This window comes from Lottia gigantea, assembly GCF_000327385.1.
Source record: "Lottia gigantea unplaced genomic scaffold LOTGIsca_2, whole genome shotgun sequence".
Taxonomy (NCBI): domain Eukaryota; kingdom Metazoa; phylum Mollusca; class Gastropoda; family Lottiidae; genus Lottia; species Lottia gigantea.
The window spans coordinates 349,122-371,360 of NW_008708400.1; the positions used below are offsets into that span (position 1 = coordinate 349,122).

The 22,239-nt window shown below is 34.4% G+C and overlaps 2 protein-coding genes across 2 annotated transcripts; both read right to left on the reverse strand.

Moving 5' to 3' along the window:
- Positions 1 to 6,079: 6,079 nt before the first annotated feature.
- On the reverse strand, positions 6,080 to 7,913 carry LOTGIDRAFT_152607 (hypothetical protein; the record flags this gene model as incomplete). Its single annotated transcript, XM_009053134.1, has 3 exons — positions 6,080 to 6,906; positions 7,047 to 7,119; positions 7,380 to 7,913. The coding sequence occupies 3 exons, from the start codon at positions 7,911 to 7,913 to the stop codon at positions 6,080 to 6,082; spliced, it is 1,434 nt and encodes a 477-aa protein (XP_009051382.1).
- Positions 7,914 to 11,630: 3,717 nt separating this feature from the next.
- On the reverse strand, positions 11,631 to 19,891 carry LOTGIDRAFT_152608 (hypothetical protein; the record flags this gene model as incomplete). The annotated part of the gene is made up of 11 exons (XM_009053135.1): positions 11,631 to 12,271; positions 12,432 to 12,659; positions 13,315 to 13,548; positions 14,192 to 14,437; positions 15,018 to 15,224; positions 15,725 to 15,895; positions 16,390 to 16,560; positions 16,800 to 17,027; positions 18,277 to 18,465; positions 19,059 to 19,229; positions 19,813 to 19,891. 11 exons carry the CDS (start codon positions 19,889 to 19,891, stop codon positions 11,631 to 11,633), a joined length of 2,565 nt encoding a protein of 854 aa, XP_009051383.1.
- Between the last annotated feature and the right edge of the window lie 2,348 nt (positions 19,892 to 22,239).

Sequence of the window (22,239 nt, forward strand, 5' to 3'; positions counted from 1 at the left end):
TCATCTTCACAATGTCAAGCTATTACTTCATCTCATACCTTGATTGCAATAGCCTTCTTGTATTACGGAAGTTTGTAAATGTAGCTTTTCGGTTGGATTGTATCTTTGAGAATACAGCCAATCAGAGTTTTCGACAGCAAATAATCAGCCACAATGTTTGCAGGTTTTATGTAGAGGGAATCTACTCAATGTGCCTCATTCTGTGAAGAAAGGTGGTTATTGTAGTCAAGATATAAGGCAAAAAATCATTTTAGATTAATATAGTGACTAGTATAATGGTTTTATTGTCTTTCTTAATCTACCAGTTAAAAGGTTTATAGGAAGTCAATAAAAAGGGATTACTTTTAGAAACCTCTAGAGATTTAAAATTGAGGTAGGCCTAGTTTGTCAGACAAGGTATCATGCGCCGTTCTGCCCTGAAAGAGAGGGTTGAAATGAGTCATCCAGAATCGTCTAGATGAAAATGTTACTGAATTACAAGGCCAAAGAAAAGGTATACACCGAAGCGCTCCTTCCACAACTAATTCTTCAAATCATAAAGCATCTCTGATTCCGTTTGTGAGCGTTCACATGGTCAAGGTGCTCAAAAGCCGTGTAAAAGAAAATTGAATTCCTAGCGAATACGTTGTTGTAATATATCAGGAAAGATGAAATTTCAGCAGTCTAATGTTAACAGATAATGTTATTGTTGTTGGATTGTTACAAGCTAAATCGAGCCCATCAGAATGAGAGATGGTACATTGGGCCATAATTAGTTCTCATTTCGTGCACATGATTGGATCAAAATGTAATTTGACGAGTTTGATATTGAACAATAGGTCTCGTAGGATCGCTATACCATCTCATTATGACTTTCCCAAATAGATGTCGTACCAAACTTAGTCTCGGTATGGTGTTAGGTGTTCCGATATGGGTAGCATTCCCTACCTACATACGCCAGTACATATATTCTCAAATTCGAATCGTAGTAGTTTTAAATTCAAATTTGTTCTTTAGTTTGACAAACCTTACATATAGATTTATAAAAAGGATTATAAATTTTTATAATACCTCCATTATTCTCAGTCCAACAGTTGCCTAAAGGCTAGTTTTGCAGATTAAATATATAAAAATATATACATTTACATAACAATATTCTTTGTGAGCATAATGGAGGCTTTATCTTTACGCTGTGATTGGACAGGTCTTTGCCATACGAAACTACGTATAGCTCTTATTGTTTGAAAGCCTTCATTCGTTTGTGTTCGTTTTGTCATTAGTATGTTAACATCAAATAAAGTTGAAGTCAACATCGTTTAACTTTGTTTTTTATCGTACCATATCTTCAGTCATGTTCCTCGCAGCCCCGTGAGAACACTTTGTATGGAAATAACATACACGAACGCAGTTCACAAACACAACTCTCTTGCTTTAATAAAACACATTTTCAAAAGGCCTTCATATCACATTTCAAACCATTTCTAAACCTTTAAATGTGATTTGAAGGCTTTTTTGAAATATTACAACCTTTCGACTTATTAAATCCAGTAAGAGTTTCAATATGGCTGTGAACTACGTACTCAATGCGTAGTTTCGTATGGGGCTTTTGTTAGAAATTTATTTGGATTATAATTAAAGATGGGTGCCCTTATTTTCATTTATGAAATGAAAATGCTCATAATTATTTGAATAGAAAGAAGAGGTGTTCTAAAAACTTGGAAAAATACCAGTTTGTCTCTCATGTCCATAATTAATTCATAATTAGCTAAATTAGAAGAGAATTACCAGCTGAACTCCAATGAGTCCTTTTTTTGTTTATATAGACTGTACATACATGGACATTTATGACTGGTTAAAACTCTTAATTATAGGCTATGCAATAAGAACATAATGATATTATGGAGAATACATGTTAATTCATTAGAACGACCAATTAATCAAATAGATTGCTTAATTTGACATTAAGAAATAAGGAAATCCATCTTTAATGTGGACTAAAAATATTAGAAAAAAAATATATCCAATCTTAATCAAATTTAATTTTAAACTTAATTGTTAGAGCCCCATAGGCGGTAGCAACCTGTTGGTTGGTTGATGATAAGTTACAGTTTGCTTCCAGCGGATGCTGATATCTAGGTAGTTGGATTGGTATCAAATTGGATGATTCTGTCTCTGACACCCAGACTTCTCCAGTCTTCGACGACGATTTAGTCTTGTAGCCTACCATTGTTACGACTCCTTCAACTTACATCAAAGATAACTACTATTAATATAAATCCCAAACTTTTTGTTTACAAAGGAAACGAAATGACAACCGTGTGCAAATAACGCTATTCTAGCCAATCAAAATCAATCTTCAGAAAGAGTCGTCTGCTCTTGCCTATTTACCTGACAATATGTCAGCCTTTGTGCTTTTAATCGCCGTTCAACTCATAGAAACTTTCGAACATTGGCGAAGGTTGAGCCGAATGTATAAGCATGTTACTCTGGTCTGTGATACATATCGTTATATTTATCTCGGTAGGCGATTCAATAGACTTTTCATAGCCTAAGAATAAGTACCAGGCATTCAAACTGCTTTTCTTTTGATTTTTTTTTTTGTACAATGTAATTCCAGGATAATTGTTAGACTATTTCATTATCGTAAAATACTATTGTGGAAAGAATTGTATTTATCATGGAGATATCACTGGAATTACAGGAATGGCATATTTATAGGGACATGTTCGACATTCTGGGAATTTGATTAGAGTCTTGAAATATATGTGAATAGTCTTCAGCAATGAACGATCGAAAAAACGCACAATTCCTTCAGAAAATATCTCAAACTAGGAACTTCTACTTCTTCTATTTTTTCTGGCAGTGCCTCAAAAAGACGACTCAAACGCAGATAATTCTGGACATGGATTTCAAGGCACAAATTTCGACGATGAGCTGTGAACACTATTACTGATTGGTGTAGCTAATAGAAAATTCCCGTTTCTAAGACCAAAGTATGATTGGTCAAAAAATAGCGCAACTGTCCCTTTAAAATCTATAAGTAGTGTCCTATTCATGTTTTAACACTAAGCGAGAAAGGCAAAGTGCTAAATTGACCAACAGGAAATTGAGTACAAGATTCGGCTACTGTTTAAAATTGCTCCTCAAACCTGTTATATATTTCTATTGTTATATTCAATATTTAGTTAAGTGTACATGTACTAAATATTGAATATAACAATAGAAATATATAACATGTACACTTAACTAATTGCTGACATATTTCTAAATGATTCAAGTGAGGACACTTATGAATATCTAGCCATTGTTATTAATTCATTGTAATGAACAATGCTTCTGTTTATTAAACACTTAAATTACTAATAATAATAATAATAATTTATTTATTTAAGTGTCACCGTCCATATATACAGAGAATAACAACAATAAAATAATTACAGCATTATAAAATGGACGCCAGCCGGATTCGACTTATGAGACACCTTAGAATTATATCATAAAACTACATTCAATGTGTAAAAACACAAATATACAAGTAAAATAAACATTATGATAAATAAAAAGGCTCAGGGTATCACAGTCTGTTTTCTACGTTCAAACATTTTAAAAATACATGCGGCAAAATATGGTAAAATTCGTTCGTTTGTCATTAAAAAACACAATTTATTTACATTATTATAAAATAAAAAATCTGGATTAATAAAACAGGCTTCATTACATAAAACTTTTCTTATATCAGTGTATAATTTACAGTTAAAAATAAAATGCTCCTCATTTTCAATTTCCCCATTATCACATAAAAGACACTTCCTTAAGCAGAGAGGTTCGGGGGTCTAACAAACCTTCCAGTTTCAATTCTCAAAGGGAGTGAACCCGCTCTAAGTTTGGACAACACGCGTCTGTGAGCTCTATTTTTAATAATTTTGACAGACGGTTCTGTTCCGAATTCAGTTTTGTACATGCGGTATGACCGGAGTTTGTTTCCATTAACATGTGTGCGGTCATTCCATACATCCCTTGACCACTGACCCACTTCCCTTTGCCATAGACTATCCCACACATCATCAATACATACAGTGTCACTTTGATCATTTAATACATGTAGTTCTCGACCGATACTTAATACTCGGTGATCCCAGGAAGACTTACGTCTATTGGCCCATTTATGTACAGTTTTACAAAGAATATCATCGTTGAGTTTAAGTCTATTCCAATATCTAAACGATTCAATCTTAACTAAATTATCACCCTTCAGCCATCCCATGTCCCCCATTGCTGCCAAATTACTACTTCTTTTGCTCAAACCAAGGAAGAATTTGCATGCGTTACTATGGAGCGCATTAATACAGTTATGTGTATTAATACCCCAAATACCAGATGCATAAGTAAATACAGGCCTGACAAGCGAGTCATATAATTTTGTGTAAACATCGTAGCTAAATCCACCAAACTGTATCGATTTAGTTTTAATCACAGCCAAAGCCCTATTAGCCGATTTTGATAACTCTTTAGCGCTGTATGAATAGTCACAGAATTCGTTCACCCACAGGCCTAGGTATTTATATGCATCTGCGTATTTAACATTTAATTCACCACTATGGAACTTAAAGTTACTTCTAACTATACCAGGGTTTCTAAAATGTACAATTTTTGTTTTAGACTCATTCACGACTAACCTCCATTTATTACACCAATTATTTAGGGTATTCATTAGAATTTGTAGTTTTTGTTCATCTGGGGCCAGAAGAACAATATCGTCAGCATATAGCAATACCGAAATTAATGTGCCATCAATATCAATTCCACAGTTAGCTTCATTTAAATCTTTAACTAGATCGTTAACATATATTGAAAATAATGTTGGTGACAATACACAACCCTGTTTAACCCCTTGAGTAACTGGGAACCACTCAGTTAATGTACTATTTACCATAACAGAGCATGAAACGTTATTGTACAAAGACGAAATACTATGCAAAAATCTACCACTCACACCTATAGAGTTCAGTTTAAACATCAAACAGTCCCTGTTTAAAGTGTCAAAGGCTTTTTTTACGTCCACAAAACAGGCAAAAGTTTGCTGTTTGGAAGACTTCCTGTTTCTAATAATATTGTTCAATATATAAAGATGGTCAATACAGTTTTTGCCTTTACGAAATCCATTTTGTTCTTGTGCTAAAGTTCCCTTATCTTCCAGCCATTCTGACAGTCTTGAGTTAAGTATAGTTGCATACACTTTACACGGGACTGATAAAAGGGTAATTCCTCTATACGACAGGGGGTCCCATTTGTTACCACCGTCAGTCTTGGGGATAGGTGTGATAATACCTTTTAACCACATTTTAGGAACTTCTCCGGTTTGGAAACATAAGTTTATGATCTTATATAGCAGTTTTACATAAGTATCGTTACGTATACACTCATTAATGATAGAGTCAATTCCGGCTGCTTTCCCTAACTTAGTCTTGTACACTGACTTGCGCACTTCCTCTTCAGTTATATCGCGGTTAAGTGAATCACAGTTTACACTCGGGAATGTGTGACTTCCGGTTTTGATAAAATCTAAATGTATGTCATCGAATTCACTACTTAAGGGCTTGTTCAATAAATTATGAAAGTCATGTTTCCAACGCTGTAAGACATCTCCCGGGTCACTCGAGAATCCACTGTCCGTTTCTACTTTCATTGGTATTGAACTTTTCCGGTCATTAGCGATTCCAATTTTTCCAAATTGTTTCCAAAAATCTTGTTTATTGGCTGATTTGTAAAGGTTCAGTAATCGATCCTGTTCATGTGATTGATGCAGTCTCTTAAACCTACGGTTTGTTTTATCAAAAATGTCTCTTACATCACAGAATTCCTTGCGCAGTTTTCTTTTAGAACAGTGTTCGTTACACTTGATCCAAGCCTGTTCCTTGTTACAGACTGATTTCCATAGTTTTGAAAGTTCGTCATTCCAGTGAGGTTTGTGTAAGCTTTTCCCCTTTTTTGATGAACACGATGATGTCTTTAGTTGTGGCACTCGTTGCGTCAGTTCAATTTCGATAATATCTACAAAACTGGAATAAGCTTCACATATATTTCGATTGTCAGAAAGCTCTTATTCTAGTCCAATAATTTTTTCTTCTACACCGCTAATATTTGTAAGAAAGTCTCTTGGTATTTTACGAGTGTCATATCGTATAGTTTTATTCAGCACTGGAAAATGATCTGCATTCGACGTGGCGTTTTGTACATCAATTGTCCAGATTATAGGTCCATGGTCAGGAACCGACTTTTCAAACTGAATTCCACATAGGTTTATTAAATCAGACATAAGATAAACACTGCGCGATTTACAGTTTGATAATTGTTCATGAGTTGTAATAGCATAATCAACCACAAATTTTCCTCGTTTAGACACACACGTAAAATTATTGGAACCATGCTCACTATATACTCTCCCATTTAGCATACATAAATTACAGCTTGTCAAAAAGTCAATAAGTTTATCTCCATAAAGGTTACTTGTAGTATCAATTATGTCTCTGCCTGGTATATCATCCATCCCAGCAATAAAATCCTGTTCGTCACCACATCGTGCATTAAAATCACCCGCCATATATAGTATTCCTTCATTTCGAAAACAGTAAACTTGTTGCAATAGATCATTAAAAAAAGTGTCTACGTCCCCTGCTCGAGTAGAGTTCGAAGGCGGAACGTAACAGGCACAAATACACAGGTCACTATTACGAAGAGTCTTATTCGATAGTTTTAACCACAAAATGTCTTCTTTAGAATCATCCAATACAGTAGCATCATATAGTCCAAGTATCTCAGAATTCACCAATATTCCAACCCCTCCTGAACCTCTCTTCGCGTTTCTATGCACATCTGTCCTGTTTCGACCAAACCAATCAAAACCGGGAATATTTAATTTATCGTTTCCTTTTAAAAATGTTTCACATACACATAACATATCCACTTTAAGAAACTTAAGCACTGTCTCACGAATTAAAAAATTATCAGAAGAGTTAAAACGTGACCACCCATTCACATTCCAAGTACCTAGCCTGATGTTGTCCTACCTTCTAGTATACGTACTAGTGACATGTCGAGTAATTCGTCCCCCAACAACCCTGTACTCCCTATCACCACCAACTATTTTCAGAATGTTCATCAAATTATAGTTACTATTTCTTACATCTTGAGGTAAATCATGTTCTATGTACACTCTATAGAAATCCTGAGTTTTCTTCATCCCTGGTTTAGCTTTCATTATTCTTTGTTTTTGATCAATGTTCTCAACAGTAGCTACGATAGGTTTAATCCTGTTGTTGTTCGCACGTGTTTGTATTCTTGACGCGTGAGTAAGATACAAGGCGGTCAACGGTGTTCACTACTAAGTTCGAATCGTTCACCTCAGCCTGGCAGGGCAGGAGATTTTTAATCACTATATTCTTTGTTCGACTGCTCTCTACGTTCTGGTCGACTGGTTCCCTGGTCATTTTCAAATTCTCAATTTTATGTTCTATTGTTTTAATGTTTTCAGAAATTTCTGCCTTCATAATTGTCACTTCTGCTGTCACACGATTCTTGACACTTTCCTCGATTTTAGCATTAATAGATTGTGAAATTCTACCTACTATTTTCTTTTCCAGATTATCTTCTAAATCATCTATCCTCATGTTTAATTTCTTGAAGGAATCCTGCATACTATTAGCAAACTTCATAAATTGTGCGTTGAGTCCTTCTGATGATTCTCCGTCCCTTTCAAAACAGCTCTTACTTTTCTTTCGCTCCCTGAATGCTCCAGACATGTCCTCAACATCACTATCATCGGAGTAAAATCTTTTCCTATCATTATTCTGATCACTTTCGGCGGTGTGTGAGTTAGTCATTACTTCTTTGACATATTCATTGGCGATTTCGGCACACAGTGGTTCGTTATCCATTATGCTGTACACAATATCAAAATCCAGACACTTTAAAAGTTAAAAAGTTAAAAGAAGCTCAACTTAAACTAAAAGATTTGTATCACGGTTGATTGAGTTCCGGAGCTCACTAAGACTTACTAATGCAGTTTTACTCTCATTGTGACAAAATTGTTTTATACCAAATGTTCTAGGTCATTTAAACCGAATTCTCAGTTTGTTATTATCATTGCCTCATTGTGAAATAAACAATGCGTTATGATTTGATAAAATCGGGCGAAGATTCACATTCTTCCTTGATACTTGTTTTTGGTAGTTTCATTTTTTAGTAAGTACGTTTAAAACATATTTATCAACTATTTAAAGAAAATTATACTCTAAGCTATAAAAAAGCAGTGTTTCAGATTCGTCAGCCGTTTTATCAAATGTACCTTATATGAAACGGGAAGCTAATCAGTAATAGTTTCTACGGCTCAACGTCCAAATTTGAGTCCAGGATAAGTTAAAAATACGATTCCTTTTTGCTCGAGACTTTGAGGTATTTTTCAACCTTCGAAAATGGCGAAGCTTTCCCTTTAATGTGGGAACATTAGACTACAGAATATACAACACGCATAGTAGGCAATCGCTTCTTTTAATATCAACCGATATTATATAAATTTATGTTTTCTGTGCCTTTTTACCCTTTATTAGCTCTTGTTTACACTCAGCTTGTTTGTGCTCGTTTGCTCTTGTTTACGCTCGTTTGCTCTTGTTTGCGCTTTTCAGTCGGACCGCATTACACTGTTTCACAGGTATAAATATTCTGTTGAAGGTCACGTGAACTGAAGTCATGATCGACCACGTGTTTTACTAAATATTCACATTGATAATGAACTAAACATTTTATCACCTCAACTAGAAACAGTTTTGCAATGCTGTTATTATATCTTATAATAAAGTGTATCGTAAGATATCTGTGGTTTTTACTGACTGACAATGATGTTGACAAAATTCGCCTTTTGCGGAATATTTTTTGTATGAATTGGAAGACATCTGCAATCCGAAACTGTTTTATTTTTCACTAGGAACGGGAATTTTCATTCTCGAAATGTGGCTCATCTTTTACGGGAAATTTTGCGCAGGTAAATGTATGTTTAAATATCAAAGAAATTATGCGATTTTTGTACATTTCTATCACTTCTGAAGACTAGTTAGATAATATTCAATGTCCAAATCAGCCCTATTAAATGGCGTACCTGAATTGGTAAACCGAATTTTCCTAAATATGACAAAAGGAATATCTTTATATCAAATAAAATCACTTATAAAAAAAACTTATGTAACATCGAGAGACAAATTGAATAATTCTATATTTCAATTTTCTAAAAGGAAATCAAGTTGGTGCTTACCTTCCTAAATAAATACACCCCTATATCCGAACCGAACGCAATCGGTAATATGAAAAAAGTGTCAATGAATTAAAACACAAGAATAACCACACGACAACAAAACAATGTCATACATGCTATTATTTCTAATCAAAATTTCATAGTCAATATCAACTAATTGATTATCCATTTTACAGGGCAATTAATAACCATATATAAAATTTGATCAGCTGATGGGGCCCGATGACGTATTCCAATGTAATGTCTACGAAGAATTATCCACATTCCGACCTAGTTTGGAAGGAACTTGAAATTTGGAACATAACAAGTTCAGATAGGTGGGGACCTGCAGTGCCAATTCCAGCCTTACATCTCTCATAGTTTTCGAACGGCAGTCTGCCAAAGTTTTGGTCTTCACGCCAACCTGTGCAACAAGATTGTATAGAGACTGTATAGGCTGCCTGCCGACCCCCACCCCCGCACTAAAATGGCCATAACTCGGTCAGTACCCTCAATTTCAAGTGGAAAATGGTTTATATTTTTGTTTGCACGGTAGGAACTTGAAATTTGGAACATAACAAGTTCAGATAGGTGGGGACCTGCAGTGCAAATTTCAGCCTTACATCTCTGATAGTTTTCGAACGGCAGTCTATCAAAAGTTTGCTCTTCACGCCAACCTGTGCAACAAGACTGTACAAAACTTTAGAGAAATTTGACTTTGAAGTTGCACTCTCAATGTCAAGTGGAAAATGGTTTATATTTTGGTTTGGGGAAAAAGACTGAGACTAAAAGTGCTGCAGCAGGCAGAGTTTGCACGGTAGGAACTTGAAATTTGGAACATAACAAGTTCAGATAGGTGGGTGAGGACCTGCAGTGCAAATTTCAGCCTTACATCTCTGATAGTTTTCGAACGGCAGCCTGTCAAAGTTTTGGTCTTCACGCCAACCTGTGCAATAAGACTGTATAGAGACTGTATAGGCTGCCTGCCGACCCCCACCCCCACTAAAATTGGCATAACTCGGTCAGTTTTGGCCCCAGAGGAATCATTTTTGTTGCAAACGGTAGTTTAACATGTCTGCTATCTGTTTCAGTCAAAAACAGAAATTCTGATTTTTTGAAAACTTTAGAGAAATTTGACTTTGAAGTTGCACCCTCAATTTCAAGTAGAAAATGGTTTATATTTTGGTTTGTGGAAAAAGTCTGAGACTAAAAGTGCTGCAGCAGGCAGAGTTTGCACGGTAGGAACTTGACATTTGGAACATAACAAGTTCAGATAGGTGGGGACCTGCAGTGCAAATTTCAGTATGTAAGTGTTATCAAATGGGTAGTTAACCACAATGAATCGAACACCTTAGTTGAAAGACCCTGCTAATTTTTCTAGTTTTAGCATGAAGAATTCTGTGAAGAAACTGAATGAATTGAATTTACTATCTGGAAATCGGATTTCATTGGTTAGAATATAACGGATAAAGTAATCAAAGAAAATTGTCAGATCTACTATGAGTGAAGTCATCTGATGGAAATACTTTCGAGTCAGTCCAGCTAAATCGTTTAGTTTTTCAAAAACAAGACTATATTCACCTCATACTCTGCAATCTCCTGTTCCCTTGGCTACGAGCTCTGGCGCATTTAACTCCTCTGTGATACAATTATTGTTGACATTAAAGGGATTCAAAAGAAGATGTCTACCCTTTGTACAAACACCAGAGACACTCCGATTCTGATTTTCTTTTCGATGTCTTTAGTTTTTGTAATTCCACAAAAAATAATTATGACTTAATTCACATAAATAACTATTTGCTTTGAATTGTATTTACGATACAGATATCTTAATCATGGAATTACAGGAACCAAAGACTTCGGACGGAAAATCGAAATTGTACATATAAAAGCAATAAATGTCATCGATACAAGGGGGTCGTTACGCTTTGATGACCAGTTACCAAAGAGTAGTAAATCTTTTCTCAATTCCTTTTTAAGGTGGCGATTTTGTACAAATTAATTAAAATAATATAAAATGAAGTGAAGATTCGACTATAATTTACTCTTTTTATTTTGTTATGTATGTCTATTATTATATTCTATAATAAATCCTGTCACATTACAAACTGCTGATATTACATTCCTAAATTACTCGGACTTCAGAGAGGGCACTTACGAATCTCATTCTTTTAGTTTGAAATCATTGTTATGAACAATACCTCTGTATATTAAACAATTTTTATTCTCTAATGCAGTTTTACTTTCATTGTGTTTTAATCTGACCAAATTGTTATACACTCAATGTTCTAGGTCATTTAAACCAATCAGCCAGTCATATACACTGGTAATGTATAGGAAACTACAGATTGTTTAATGTTCTTTTCAACTAAATGTTGTTTGTATTAGTGGTGGCCCTGACCCGATTCATGAGATAAGATGTTCCCATTAACACCCTAGAAAAATCACTGGACGCTAGAAAGAGAGCTGAACTAATTAAGATGAAAACACCAACACTGCCTACAGCAATAGAAAACGTTCGACTATCATGGACACTGTTTTTCTTGCGAAATGTTCGTGATAAGTTACTCTTGTTCAGAATAAGGTTCTCCATTGTAGGAAGGTGACTTAATATTGTACCTAGATCAGTCATATTCGGTGATGGTTTTGATCTACAGTAACATGTACAACTTCGTGAGACCAGTTGTGTCGATGTCAACGCCTCTGTAACGTAACTAGAAACCGCAATTGTAGACGTAGTCGTAGAGCATGTCCAACAACTTTCACTGCCAAACAGATAATCCGTATTCATGTACGAGATACTTCCGGTTGAGAACACGACATCATTGTTATTGGAAATTACATCACTGACACTGTCTAAACTAATGGTAGCGTCGTATGTTGGTGTCGATTCAATGATGGTACTAGATGATAGCTCGGACAAAATACCAGTTACCGATTCCATGGTACTGGATGTGTCTTCATAAGCAAATGTTAACTCAATAGAAGCTGATGAAACTGAAACCGGATCTGGAATATAACAATCATATAGTGAAATGACGAACGAACAGAATCAAACAAACCCAAAGGGAGTGCCGAAATGGGATACAGATAGTCGAAATTGAGCTCCAAAAGCTGAAAAGGCAAATATTTAACTATACATCTTTGATAAAATATTTCTCAAACATACCACAAAGATATTCGATAATTTTCCATTCTTTTAAATAAAATGAACACACATATAGAATCTTTGTCGCATTGGTCTTTGAACATGCCGAGTCAAACACAGATCTATAGCTATTGTGAAAATAAACTGCGTCACTTCCTGTGTGATAAAAACACTGATAGACGTTTGATAGGAACTGGCTGTCGACGGATTGTGGTGATAATGTCATAGTAGCCATATTGGAGGATTTTGCTGAAAAATATCAATTATTAATGAATTAGCGAATTGTAGAATGGTAACCCATCTTTCCATTTAAGCTATTTCACATGTTAGTGATGGGGAATATCATTTACATATAAAAGGCATCAAAGTCCACAGGTACAATTAAGACTAATTTAAATGATTTAGGGACACTTAAAGCCTCCTGAAATACCACCACCCCAACACTCAACTCTACTATCTGTATTATGATTTGTCTCAGTATAGTGTCACTGGTAAAACGATAAAACAAACAACAATTTCATATTCAAGGTCTAACGACAGCCCTCTTAAATATTCGTCAAACTGACTTTTCGACCTGATAAACACCGCGTCACAAAATGCTACCGCTGGGGCGGAGACAAATTTGATTGGTTGAAGAGGACGTCATCGAGTTAAACAAAAGGTTAATTTGATACACAAATCAAAAAATGGAACAAAAGTTTTTTATAATTGTTATTGGACTGCCTGAGAAGAGGTGCTTTATATCCAGATCAACAACAAGTAGATTTAAAGTTCGCCTGGATTTCCAACAAGTTCAATGTATCTCAGATAAAATGGAAGGAAGAAAAGATATATTGTCATGGACAAGAGAAATTTTTCATGACAGAACTGTTGGGTGTTGAGTTCTATTTTTAAAATAACTTACGACATCCTGGTATATTACAATGTTCATAAACAAGATTTAAACCATCTTCAACAATACACCATGGTTTAGATTGATCTAATACGTGGTTTCCACAATAATTATTAGATGGTAATTCATAATAAAATCTATCATTGTACTGTAGGTCACTCCATGTCTTACATAATCTATTAGAAGCAGATTTGGTCATATTTCCATTATAACTCATTCCATCTGACGTTCTTAGACAAATGTTATCTTAAAAAAAAATAATAAGATACTTTCAGGTTCTAATATGAATGAAAATGGGCAAGGCAATACAATCTGGGAATTTTCCCCAGAGACTGACCATTTACCATTCATAATTGTCCAGGATTAGAATTTGTTTGACATGGGCGTGTCAGCGACTGAAAACTCGGGAGTCAACACCGTTTGTATATGTTGCTTAAATTTTAGAAAAATTTAGCGCAATCTGCGAGGATCTTCTTCGGGACAACAGGAAGTAGAATTTGGCGTATTAGTTGGTAATACTAAATTCTATACAACGGAACGAAACTATTTTAAATTGTATGGAATATTCGATGAAATCAAATATCATAGAACAATTTATCAAAAAAATGTGGAAAAAATCAAAATATTGACATCCCCCTATACAGCCAATAATTACTTTACCTTGCACGATTTAATACTCTCTTCGTTCATAAGTGATGATAAGCCCCATACTTAGTTTCCGGTTGACCACGCGGTTGAACATTTGCCTCATGCGATTCTTTTGCCGATTGGTTTGTACCTTTTTCAAACATGTCATCCGTAAACCTGATCCATGGAATCTAAATTTGGACCACATGGGTAGCTGTCTGTGATCAGAATGGTATAAAAGTAAAAAAGACAATATACTTACCGCATTTAGGTATAGAACAATAATGCCATTTAGTTTGCGATATAAAACACCATGGCGAGTCTCTGCCATCATTGCTGGGGTTCCGACAATGATTGCCGATGTCATCATAGGATACATCAGGAAAGCTTCCAATGGTTGAACTGTATTCGGAGATGGAGACCCATGGAAGGCACACACGCCCATTACTTGTAACATTTTGTGTTCCTTTATAATCTTTACCTTTAAAAGAATTGTAACATTCCAGAGCTGAAAAAAAGAAAACTCTTTCAACGACGACGGGTATGGAAAGTCCTAATACAAGTTCATACGATCATGCCATTGTTGAGATTTGATCATTTTTGAGCTGGTAGATATTTTCTTTCAAGCAATGATTCAATTATCACTCAGTAGAACATCTTAAAGATGGGTTCCCTTATTTTCATTTATGAAAATGAAAATGCTAATACTTATATGATAAAGGAGAGGTGTTCTAATGACTTGGAAAAATGCCAGTATTTCTCAAATGTCCATAATTAATTCATAATTAGCTAAATTAGAAGAGAATTCCAATGAGTGACCGATCAAGACAGGTCAAAAAGTATTTTTTTGTTTATCCAGACTGTACATACATGGACATTTATGATTGGTTAAAACTCTTAATTATAGGTAAATAATGATATGATAAAGAATACATGATTATTCATAAGAAACACTAATTAATCAAAGTTTGCTTAATTTGATACTAAAAAATAAGAAACCCATATTTAAATGAATTAAATATTTTTAATAATATAAAGGTTGCATACTGCCCCTTTAAGCTTTGGCAATAATTATCAGACTGACGTACGTTCATCATAATATCTTCCTTTAATTTTTACATCACAAAGATTTAACTCATCTCCTCCAGTTAATTTAATATTACGAGTTACACGTGCATATGAACATACAAAAGCAACCACAACACCAGCTCCTTTTGATCGTTTAAACTGACAAGTAGTGGCCTTTCCAGAACTAAGGACTATTACTGCTCTAACTGGTTGCGACAAGTCCATATCTAAAAGTGAAAAAAGTATTGTTGTACAAGAAACCCTATAGCTCAAATACTGCAAACTGTACGAGGGCTTTTCAGTTTAAACTTTTTTGCAGCTGTTTCCGATTGGTAGCCGATGGGGTATACTTAGTCAATCTTTTGATCTCGCATCGGAAGTTGGCACATCGGATAGAAGAATTGAACGTATATGATGGATAAATAACAACCATTTTGAAGAAAGAACTGTGGAGGAGGGGAAGGTAGTTAATTGCTTTGATTTCAGTAGGTTGAAAATTGTATGTATTATATCATATTTATTTTATTAATTTTGTATTTCCACACAGTCCAAAGAACATAAAGATGCGTTTACAAATGGTGAGGGATATTTGTCTAAATATTTGATTTTATTTCACCTTGACCATCCGGATTATTACCTGGATAGCTGAAATTTAGCTATTAGCTGGTAGAACAAATATTGAAACGACTACATCCATTTAGCAATAACGTTACGTCTGTTTTCTTACCGCCAAAAGTAACTGATAAGCTGTTAACTTCATAATCCTGACCAAGATCTATTGACCACTCGCTAGGAATACCATTAGAACTGACGATATTAACACAAGTAGTGTAATTATTATCAAGAACCATATCATATAAATTATTTGGTATTTCATCAGCTATATTATCATACCTGTCTAAAATAATCCAAAATATACATCATCATTAAAATGGCCAATTTGAGATCTTATCTATCTCAGCCGTATCAATAAATATGCAGACTATGCTGCGGACACCTGTCTTGGTGGCCGATTTTTGTCGCCGACAAGAGTCTTGTCAAGTGTTTCACCAATCAGCCTCGGATACACGTGGAGACAAAAAATCTCCAGTCGTTCATGAAAGGAAAATGAATCTAATAGGATGATTTTTGGTTTGATATTTGCATTAAGTTTTCAAAACTTTGATTTGTGGCTGGTTCAAAAGTAGCAATACTTACATTTATATCATCCAAACATAATAATTATTCTTATCACACTTTTTACGTAGTCGGTAAGGTATTTTTGTATAGCAAATGCTGTATTCACAAAGACTAAGAAAATAGAAACTTTAACCATAATCAGATCTCCTGAAGGTAAGAATTCTAATGCCACCTTATTACATTTTCGTTAATCTAAAACTTGATATAGCTTACCTGTGCATTTTAATTTGGATGATGTCCATGCTGTACCTTGACACGCTATAACACCATGACTATCTGCTGGAAAGAATGGTGGTGCACAGCTTAACAGAGCTGTACTGCCTTCTGTTGTATTTGTATATTCTACAGTCTGACCAAATTTCACTGCCGGCTGACCACAATCACCTTTAGAAATTCAATATTACATAAAACTTACACAATTTAGGCCATAATTCGCCATTGTTGATGATTTGGGCTTTTAAATTATGTTAAATTAAGGGACTAAGTACTCTTTAGAAGTAATACAATATTTCGTTCACAATATTTCGTCTATATTATGGAATCACAGATTTTTTAAACATGAAACAAATATATATAAGGTGGTCAAATAAGAGTTAGCTGGTTTTAGTCAAAATTACAATTACCTATAAAAAGATTTCCGTATATCATGATGTCACATATTGACAAGGTGGTTGATAGAGTCAACACTATTCTAACTATATCACCATAACATTTTGTACTGTCATAAGCCTTGGAGCTGTATAAAGTCTTGGTTATTCCCATAGTACCATCACCATAGTCCATTTCAACACAAGTTTTTTCTAGCCCTGTACTGTTTTGTATAGCTGATACAGAAATCTTATTAATACTCGCTGAAATGCATACAAAATACGCGAGGACATCAAAATGGTATCTAAATCTACATAAAACATATCACAATGTTGCACCGAATTTTTCGGGGAATCAAAAAAACCATTCCTGAGAAGTCTTGCCACCAGCACAATCTAACATATTACAGAAATAGAGTCTAGTATACTAGTTTACTCAATTTGCCACTGCAATTTATCATACATGGTATACAATTAACTCAATTTGATTAAATTAGATATTACTAGATATCACTAGGCTATCAATGTATTTCCATTATCTCAGATTTATGTCATTGGTTCTACCAGCAAGAATTGGGTACATTCCCCATTGTAACAAAACAGATACGGTTTTGTAAGCTGAAATGATGGACTATAATCGTCCTGAAATCCATACCTAAGTTATGTACAATAACGATCTTTATTATTTTATAGGTATCGTTAAGGTGTATATCAATAGAGGTATCTGTCAGCGGTTTACATGTAGTATCACCATCAACAACATGGTCCACGTTACTTCCATCAGCTAGAAAGGCCCTACTTCCTTTGGCAATGTTTTCGGTTTCTGAAAAGAGTCAATCTTATATCCATTATTCAAAGATCGAAGAAGAAAAATCAAAGCACGTCTTCTTTCAAATTGAAGGGTAACCAAAGTTTAAACAAGCGCAAACAATCGCATATAACGGCAAAAAAGGACAAATTATAGTCAGACCCTCCGTGAACAGTTCTGCTAGCGCCCTGCAACATATCACGGTATGAATGACAGCCATCATTTACCGGAACTATGTCCAGATTTTCATGTGATCGCGTGATTTTGGTAGTTCTAACATCAGTGGTTAGTCGTTCGAGATTACAAGTTTAAACAAAGTCAATAAAAAGAAAAACATTGCAAGATATTGATCAAAAAATAATGAAAAATGCATTATTAGAATATTAGTAATCCGATAGTCACAATATAATATTTATTGCATTGTCAGGAATATCCACAAAAGACTCTAATGCTAGGGACTATTTCCATGTCGCAATATTACCATCACTTGACAAACATACATGAAACACCGGAAGTGAAGAGTCTCGCCCAAGAAATCACAATGAAATTTATTATTCATTACAGAGGTAGATTCAGCTTTAAGCAAACTGTCGAGGATTTCTGAATGCAGCGGTATATCATTATGTCCTTGAAAAATGCGTGTAAAATTTAGATGCTCCGCTCATTTATTTATTTTTTACAGCTCACACCCTAAAGGATACCTACCATTATAGCAGTAATACTTCGAGGTCCCCCATTTATGTTTAATCACATTACATTTAAATGTGCGACTCCCCTTGGCAATTAGACCTGGTAAACAGTCGTATCCGGCATATGATATAGACTGGAAATCCGAAAGAGTTGAAGAATAACTAACTGTAGCTCCCTCCAGATTTCTTGGTACTCCACAATCAACTGAAATATATGTTTATATATTATGTATTTGCAAAGGATGTCAAATCATATACTCACAAAACCGGAAGTAAACAATGCAATTCACATGATGGTATTCTTCCAATTCAATTATTTCAGTCTGATGTTTCTGTTTATCTGTGATTCATAAAAGTAGCAATAACTCATCATAATTGACTTCCAGTTGGGTTGTTTAGCGCGGCTTTTTTACTTGTTCATTTTGGTCATTGCCTTAAATTGGAACCCATTTGTTTTCGCTTATCGCTACACTAACGATGTGATGCCGTAAAAGTTTATCATTGCCTACGGTGCTATTATATTGGCACTGTAATTGACGTCACTAACTGCAAAATATGCTTTTATCACATAAGGCCCTTTGCGACTAGTGACGTTATCAAACGCTTAGTTTTAGTGGAATTAAAAGGATCGAAAATTATAATAGTTCAAATTGTTGCTACCAGTATCCCCGATACACATATATAAAAAATATTAGAAAACCTTTTTACAACGGGATTGAGTGAGTTTTTAAGTTTTTCAAAAATGATCTTATATCAATCCTTAAACATGGAATTGATAAACATATATACCAAACTTACGTTTACAAACAGGTTCCTCTCCTGTATAAACACCATTGACACAAGTCCTCACCAAATCACCCGACATCAATACATAGTGGGTATAGCAGGTATAAATCACCTCTGCGGTCATACCTATTCCAGACCATTCCCTGTAAGCATTTGGTACTGGAGGTGGTTCCTTGCATATAGCTGTAAAACGGAGTTACATTCAATGTATGTTGACCATTATTTAACCGCTTTATAGTTCTACAACTTGGTCCACAAGCCGGCAATTCCGAAAATGGGTGTCAAAATCATTTCCGCCATGATATCATCCATTACTTCCAAAACAAGATCAAATAATCCTGACAAACTGATTTAAGGTGCTCAATAATTTAATGAAACGTATATTACAATGTCGTTTAGATTTTACTGATACTTTTCAACTTTATTGTAATCTTACAAGTTTTCTTTCGCAGTCCCGTTCGTATGACGTTATACCAATGAAATGGTGTTTTGGGGACCTGTTTCTTAATAATCATGAGAAATTGTGGGATAGCGAAACCCAAAGAGGTTAGATCTATTAATTACCGTTTATAACATTTTGAAAATGGAAACTTTGGGCTACTCGCAAGTTTCCCTGTTCCCCTTCACCATGTTTCGAAACGAAATACAGACCAAATTGAACATTTCTTCAAAAACAAAATTGTTGGAACTACGTAATTGCATACAATTTAGGGATTGCTAAGTGTTTTTTGAAAGAGGATATGATCCACAGAATAACAATACCTACCCGAGCCATCACAAAGATAAAGAACTGGATTGGTTAGGAATAACATAATGTGAACAAGTTGAATATCACTTAGCTTCATCCTCCTCGGAATATATCTACAGTAGAAGTATTCTTATTAAATTCCAAGTCTTTAGAAACAACGTGTATAGAGTTTAGACACTTTTAATAGTAATTGACGATCTGGTCGTACTTTCAAATTTAAACGGTTGGTCAGTTTTGCCTTCTGTCTTCATACTGTTGAATCCAACTGATACGCTAGCCTCCAATCTATTTAATTACGTTTCTTTTGTTCCGGATAGCAATTATCTACAAAAATCCAGTTTTAATGACGTTTTTCAACCAATGTAAGCATGTCATGTAGAACTCTTTCAATTTAATTGAAATTAGACCGAACTTTCCTTCCGTATTTTATTAGCTTTTATTTTCATGTAACAAATTTCAGTGTTATTCTATTATTCCATCAGAGGTGATCTGTTTAAGTCAAATTTTATTCATACGAAGAAATCAGAAGGGACTTGTTAGACCTTGAATGGACTGGTTGAGTAAAAAATAAAAGGTACGGTAATAAGAATAATAAGAAACAAAACAAAATGAAAATTATTGCCAACGTAAAGTCTTCGCTCGAAGAGATAAATTATTACGGGCATATTATAAAAAAATAGCATGAATAAACCAAACGTTTTCTGACTCTCTTTAAAAGGTTTGAAAAAAAAATATCGATTACTCAACGAAAACAATTTAGTCCTATGGGTAGTATGATTAGACAATTCTACTGTGAAACAATACAATGCGACGATAAACATTTAGGCTATAAGGTGAACAAAAAGAAAAAAAGTATAACGATTAATATGGTGACTATAGTATAATAGATTCATTATATTTCTTTATCTACCAGTTCAAAGCTTTATAGGAAGTGAATAAAAGGGATTACTTCCAGAAAGAGATTTTAAGAAAAATTGAAAAGAGACCTAGCTTATCAGACAAGATATTTTTTGCCTAAATTGAAATGCTAATCCTAAATTGAAATCCATCAGCGTCAATCCATACTAGATGACAAAATTGACTAGAGAGACTTGATATGAATTGAAGTGAGTCATCCAGAATCGTTCAAGATGGAAATGTTCCTGAATTGCAAAACCAAGGAAGCATTCTTTCCCAATCCTTACCATTAATAAAGCATCTATGATCTGGGAGTCGTGATTCAATTAAAAGATTCCGTATTTGAGCGTTCACATAGTCAGATGCTCAAAAGACATGTGAAAGAAAATTGGCAAACTGGCGAAAAGGTTTATTATACCGACAAGTTGGGTTAGGGGTGGCAGGAGATGGGGGTGGACGGTTTGGTGGGCATCGTTTCCTTTATACAACAGTACTTATACTCCCAAATTCATAATTTTCAGCTCAGACACACAACTGCAATTATTTGAATGTGTACTTAGTTTGATAAAACTTCAATATAAATCTATTAAAATTATTGTGAATGCTTCTTATACCTCTATTGTTATCAGCTCAACAGAATGATGCCCATTAGCTAGAACTATACAAGACTATTGTTATATTTTTTCATATAATCTGTAAGAGTTAATAGAAGTTTTGCTTTCAGGTGTCTTTCTCAATACAAAGTGGTTTAGAAAAAATTACTTTAGGCTTAAATGTTTCATACAAAGTTTCTACTCTTCTTGCGAATGGTTCCGAATGAGTTTATTAGGTTTCGGGGAAGGGAGGGTTTGATTCTCTAAGCTCTTAGAAAACGTTTGACTTTCCAAAAACTCCACACCTGAAAAAACTTCAATTTATATTTTTGAAAAAATTGAACGTGCCACAATAATCAATGTATAGTCATTTATTATAGGTATTAACTTAAAATTTCAATTCAATATTAATAATTCATGACCATTTTTTTCATTATTTCACCAGTCATCTCCATTTTAATCTGTCGGGTACATTTTGGTATTTGGAGTATCCTTTGCATTATGGGAAGGCATACCAACATGTAATGGCGGTGTAAACAATCTTTTCAAGAAAAATATTACCAATTTAATTTATTCGTGTAAATTACTTTCTTGGATCTATATATTGAAAAAAATCAAAAGAAACTAATGGTTTGTATATTCATTCAACCTTCTGAAAGGGTAAATTAATACAATCAACAGTCTTAGCTTAGATTGCCTTTGTTGGGTTGATGAAAAACTTTTAGTAGGCCTAGCAGTTTTACATTACCGTTTATGCCTGCTTATGTTGAACTCTTTTCATTTTTCAGTAAAATATGAGCATGCCACCATCTAATATTTCTGGTTTAATGGGAGATGGAGAAGATGCTATCATTGATGCTGAAATTGATCAACAGCTCGAAATAATAGATCTAGAAAATATAAATGATAATGATGATTTTAATGATCTTGAAAATGAAGAAATTGATGATGTTCT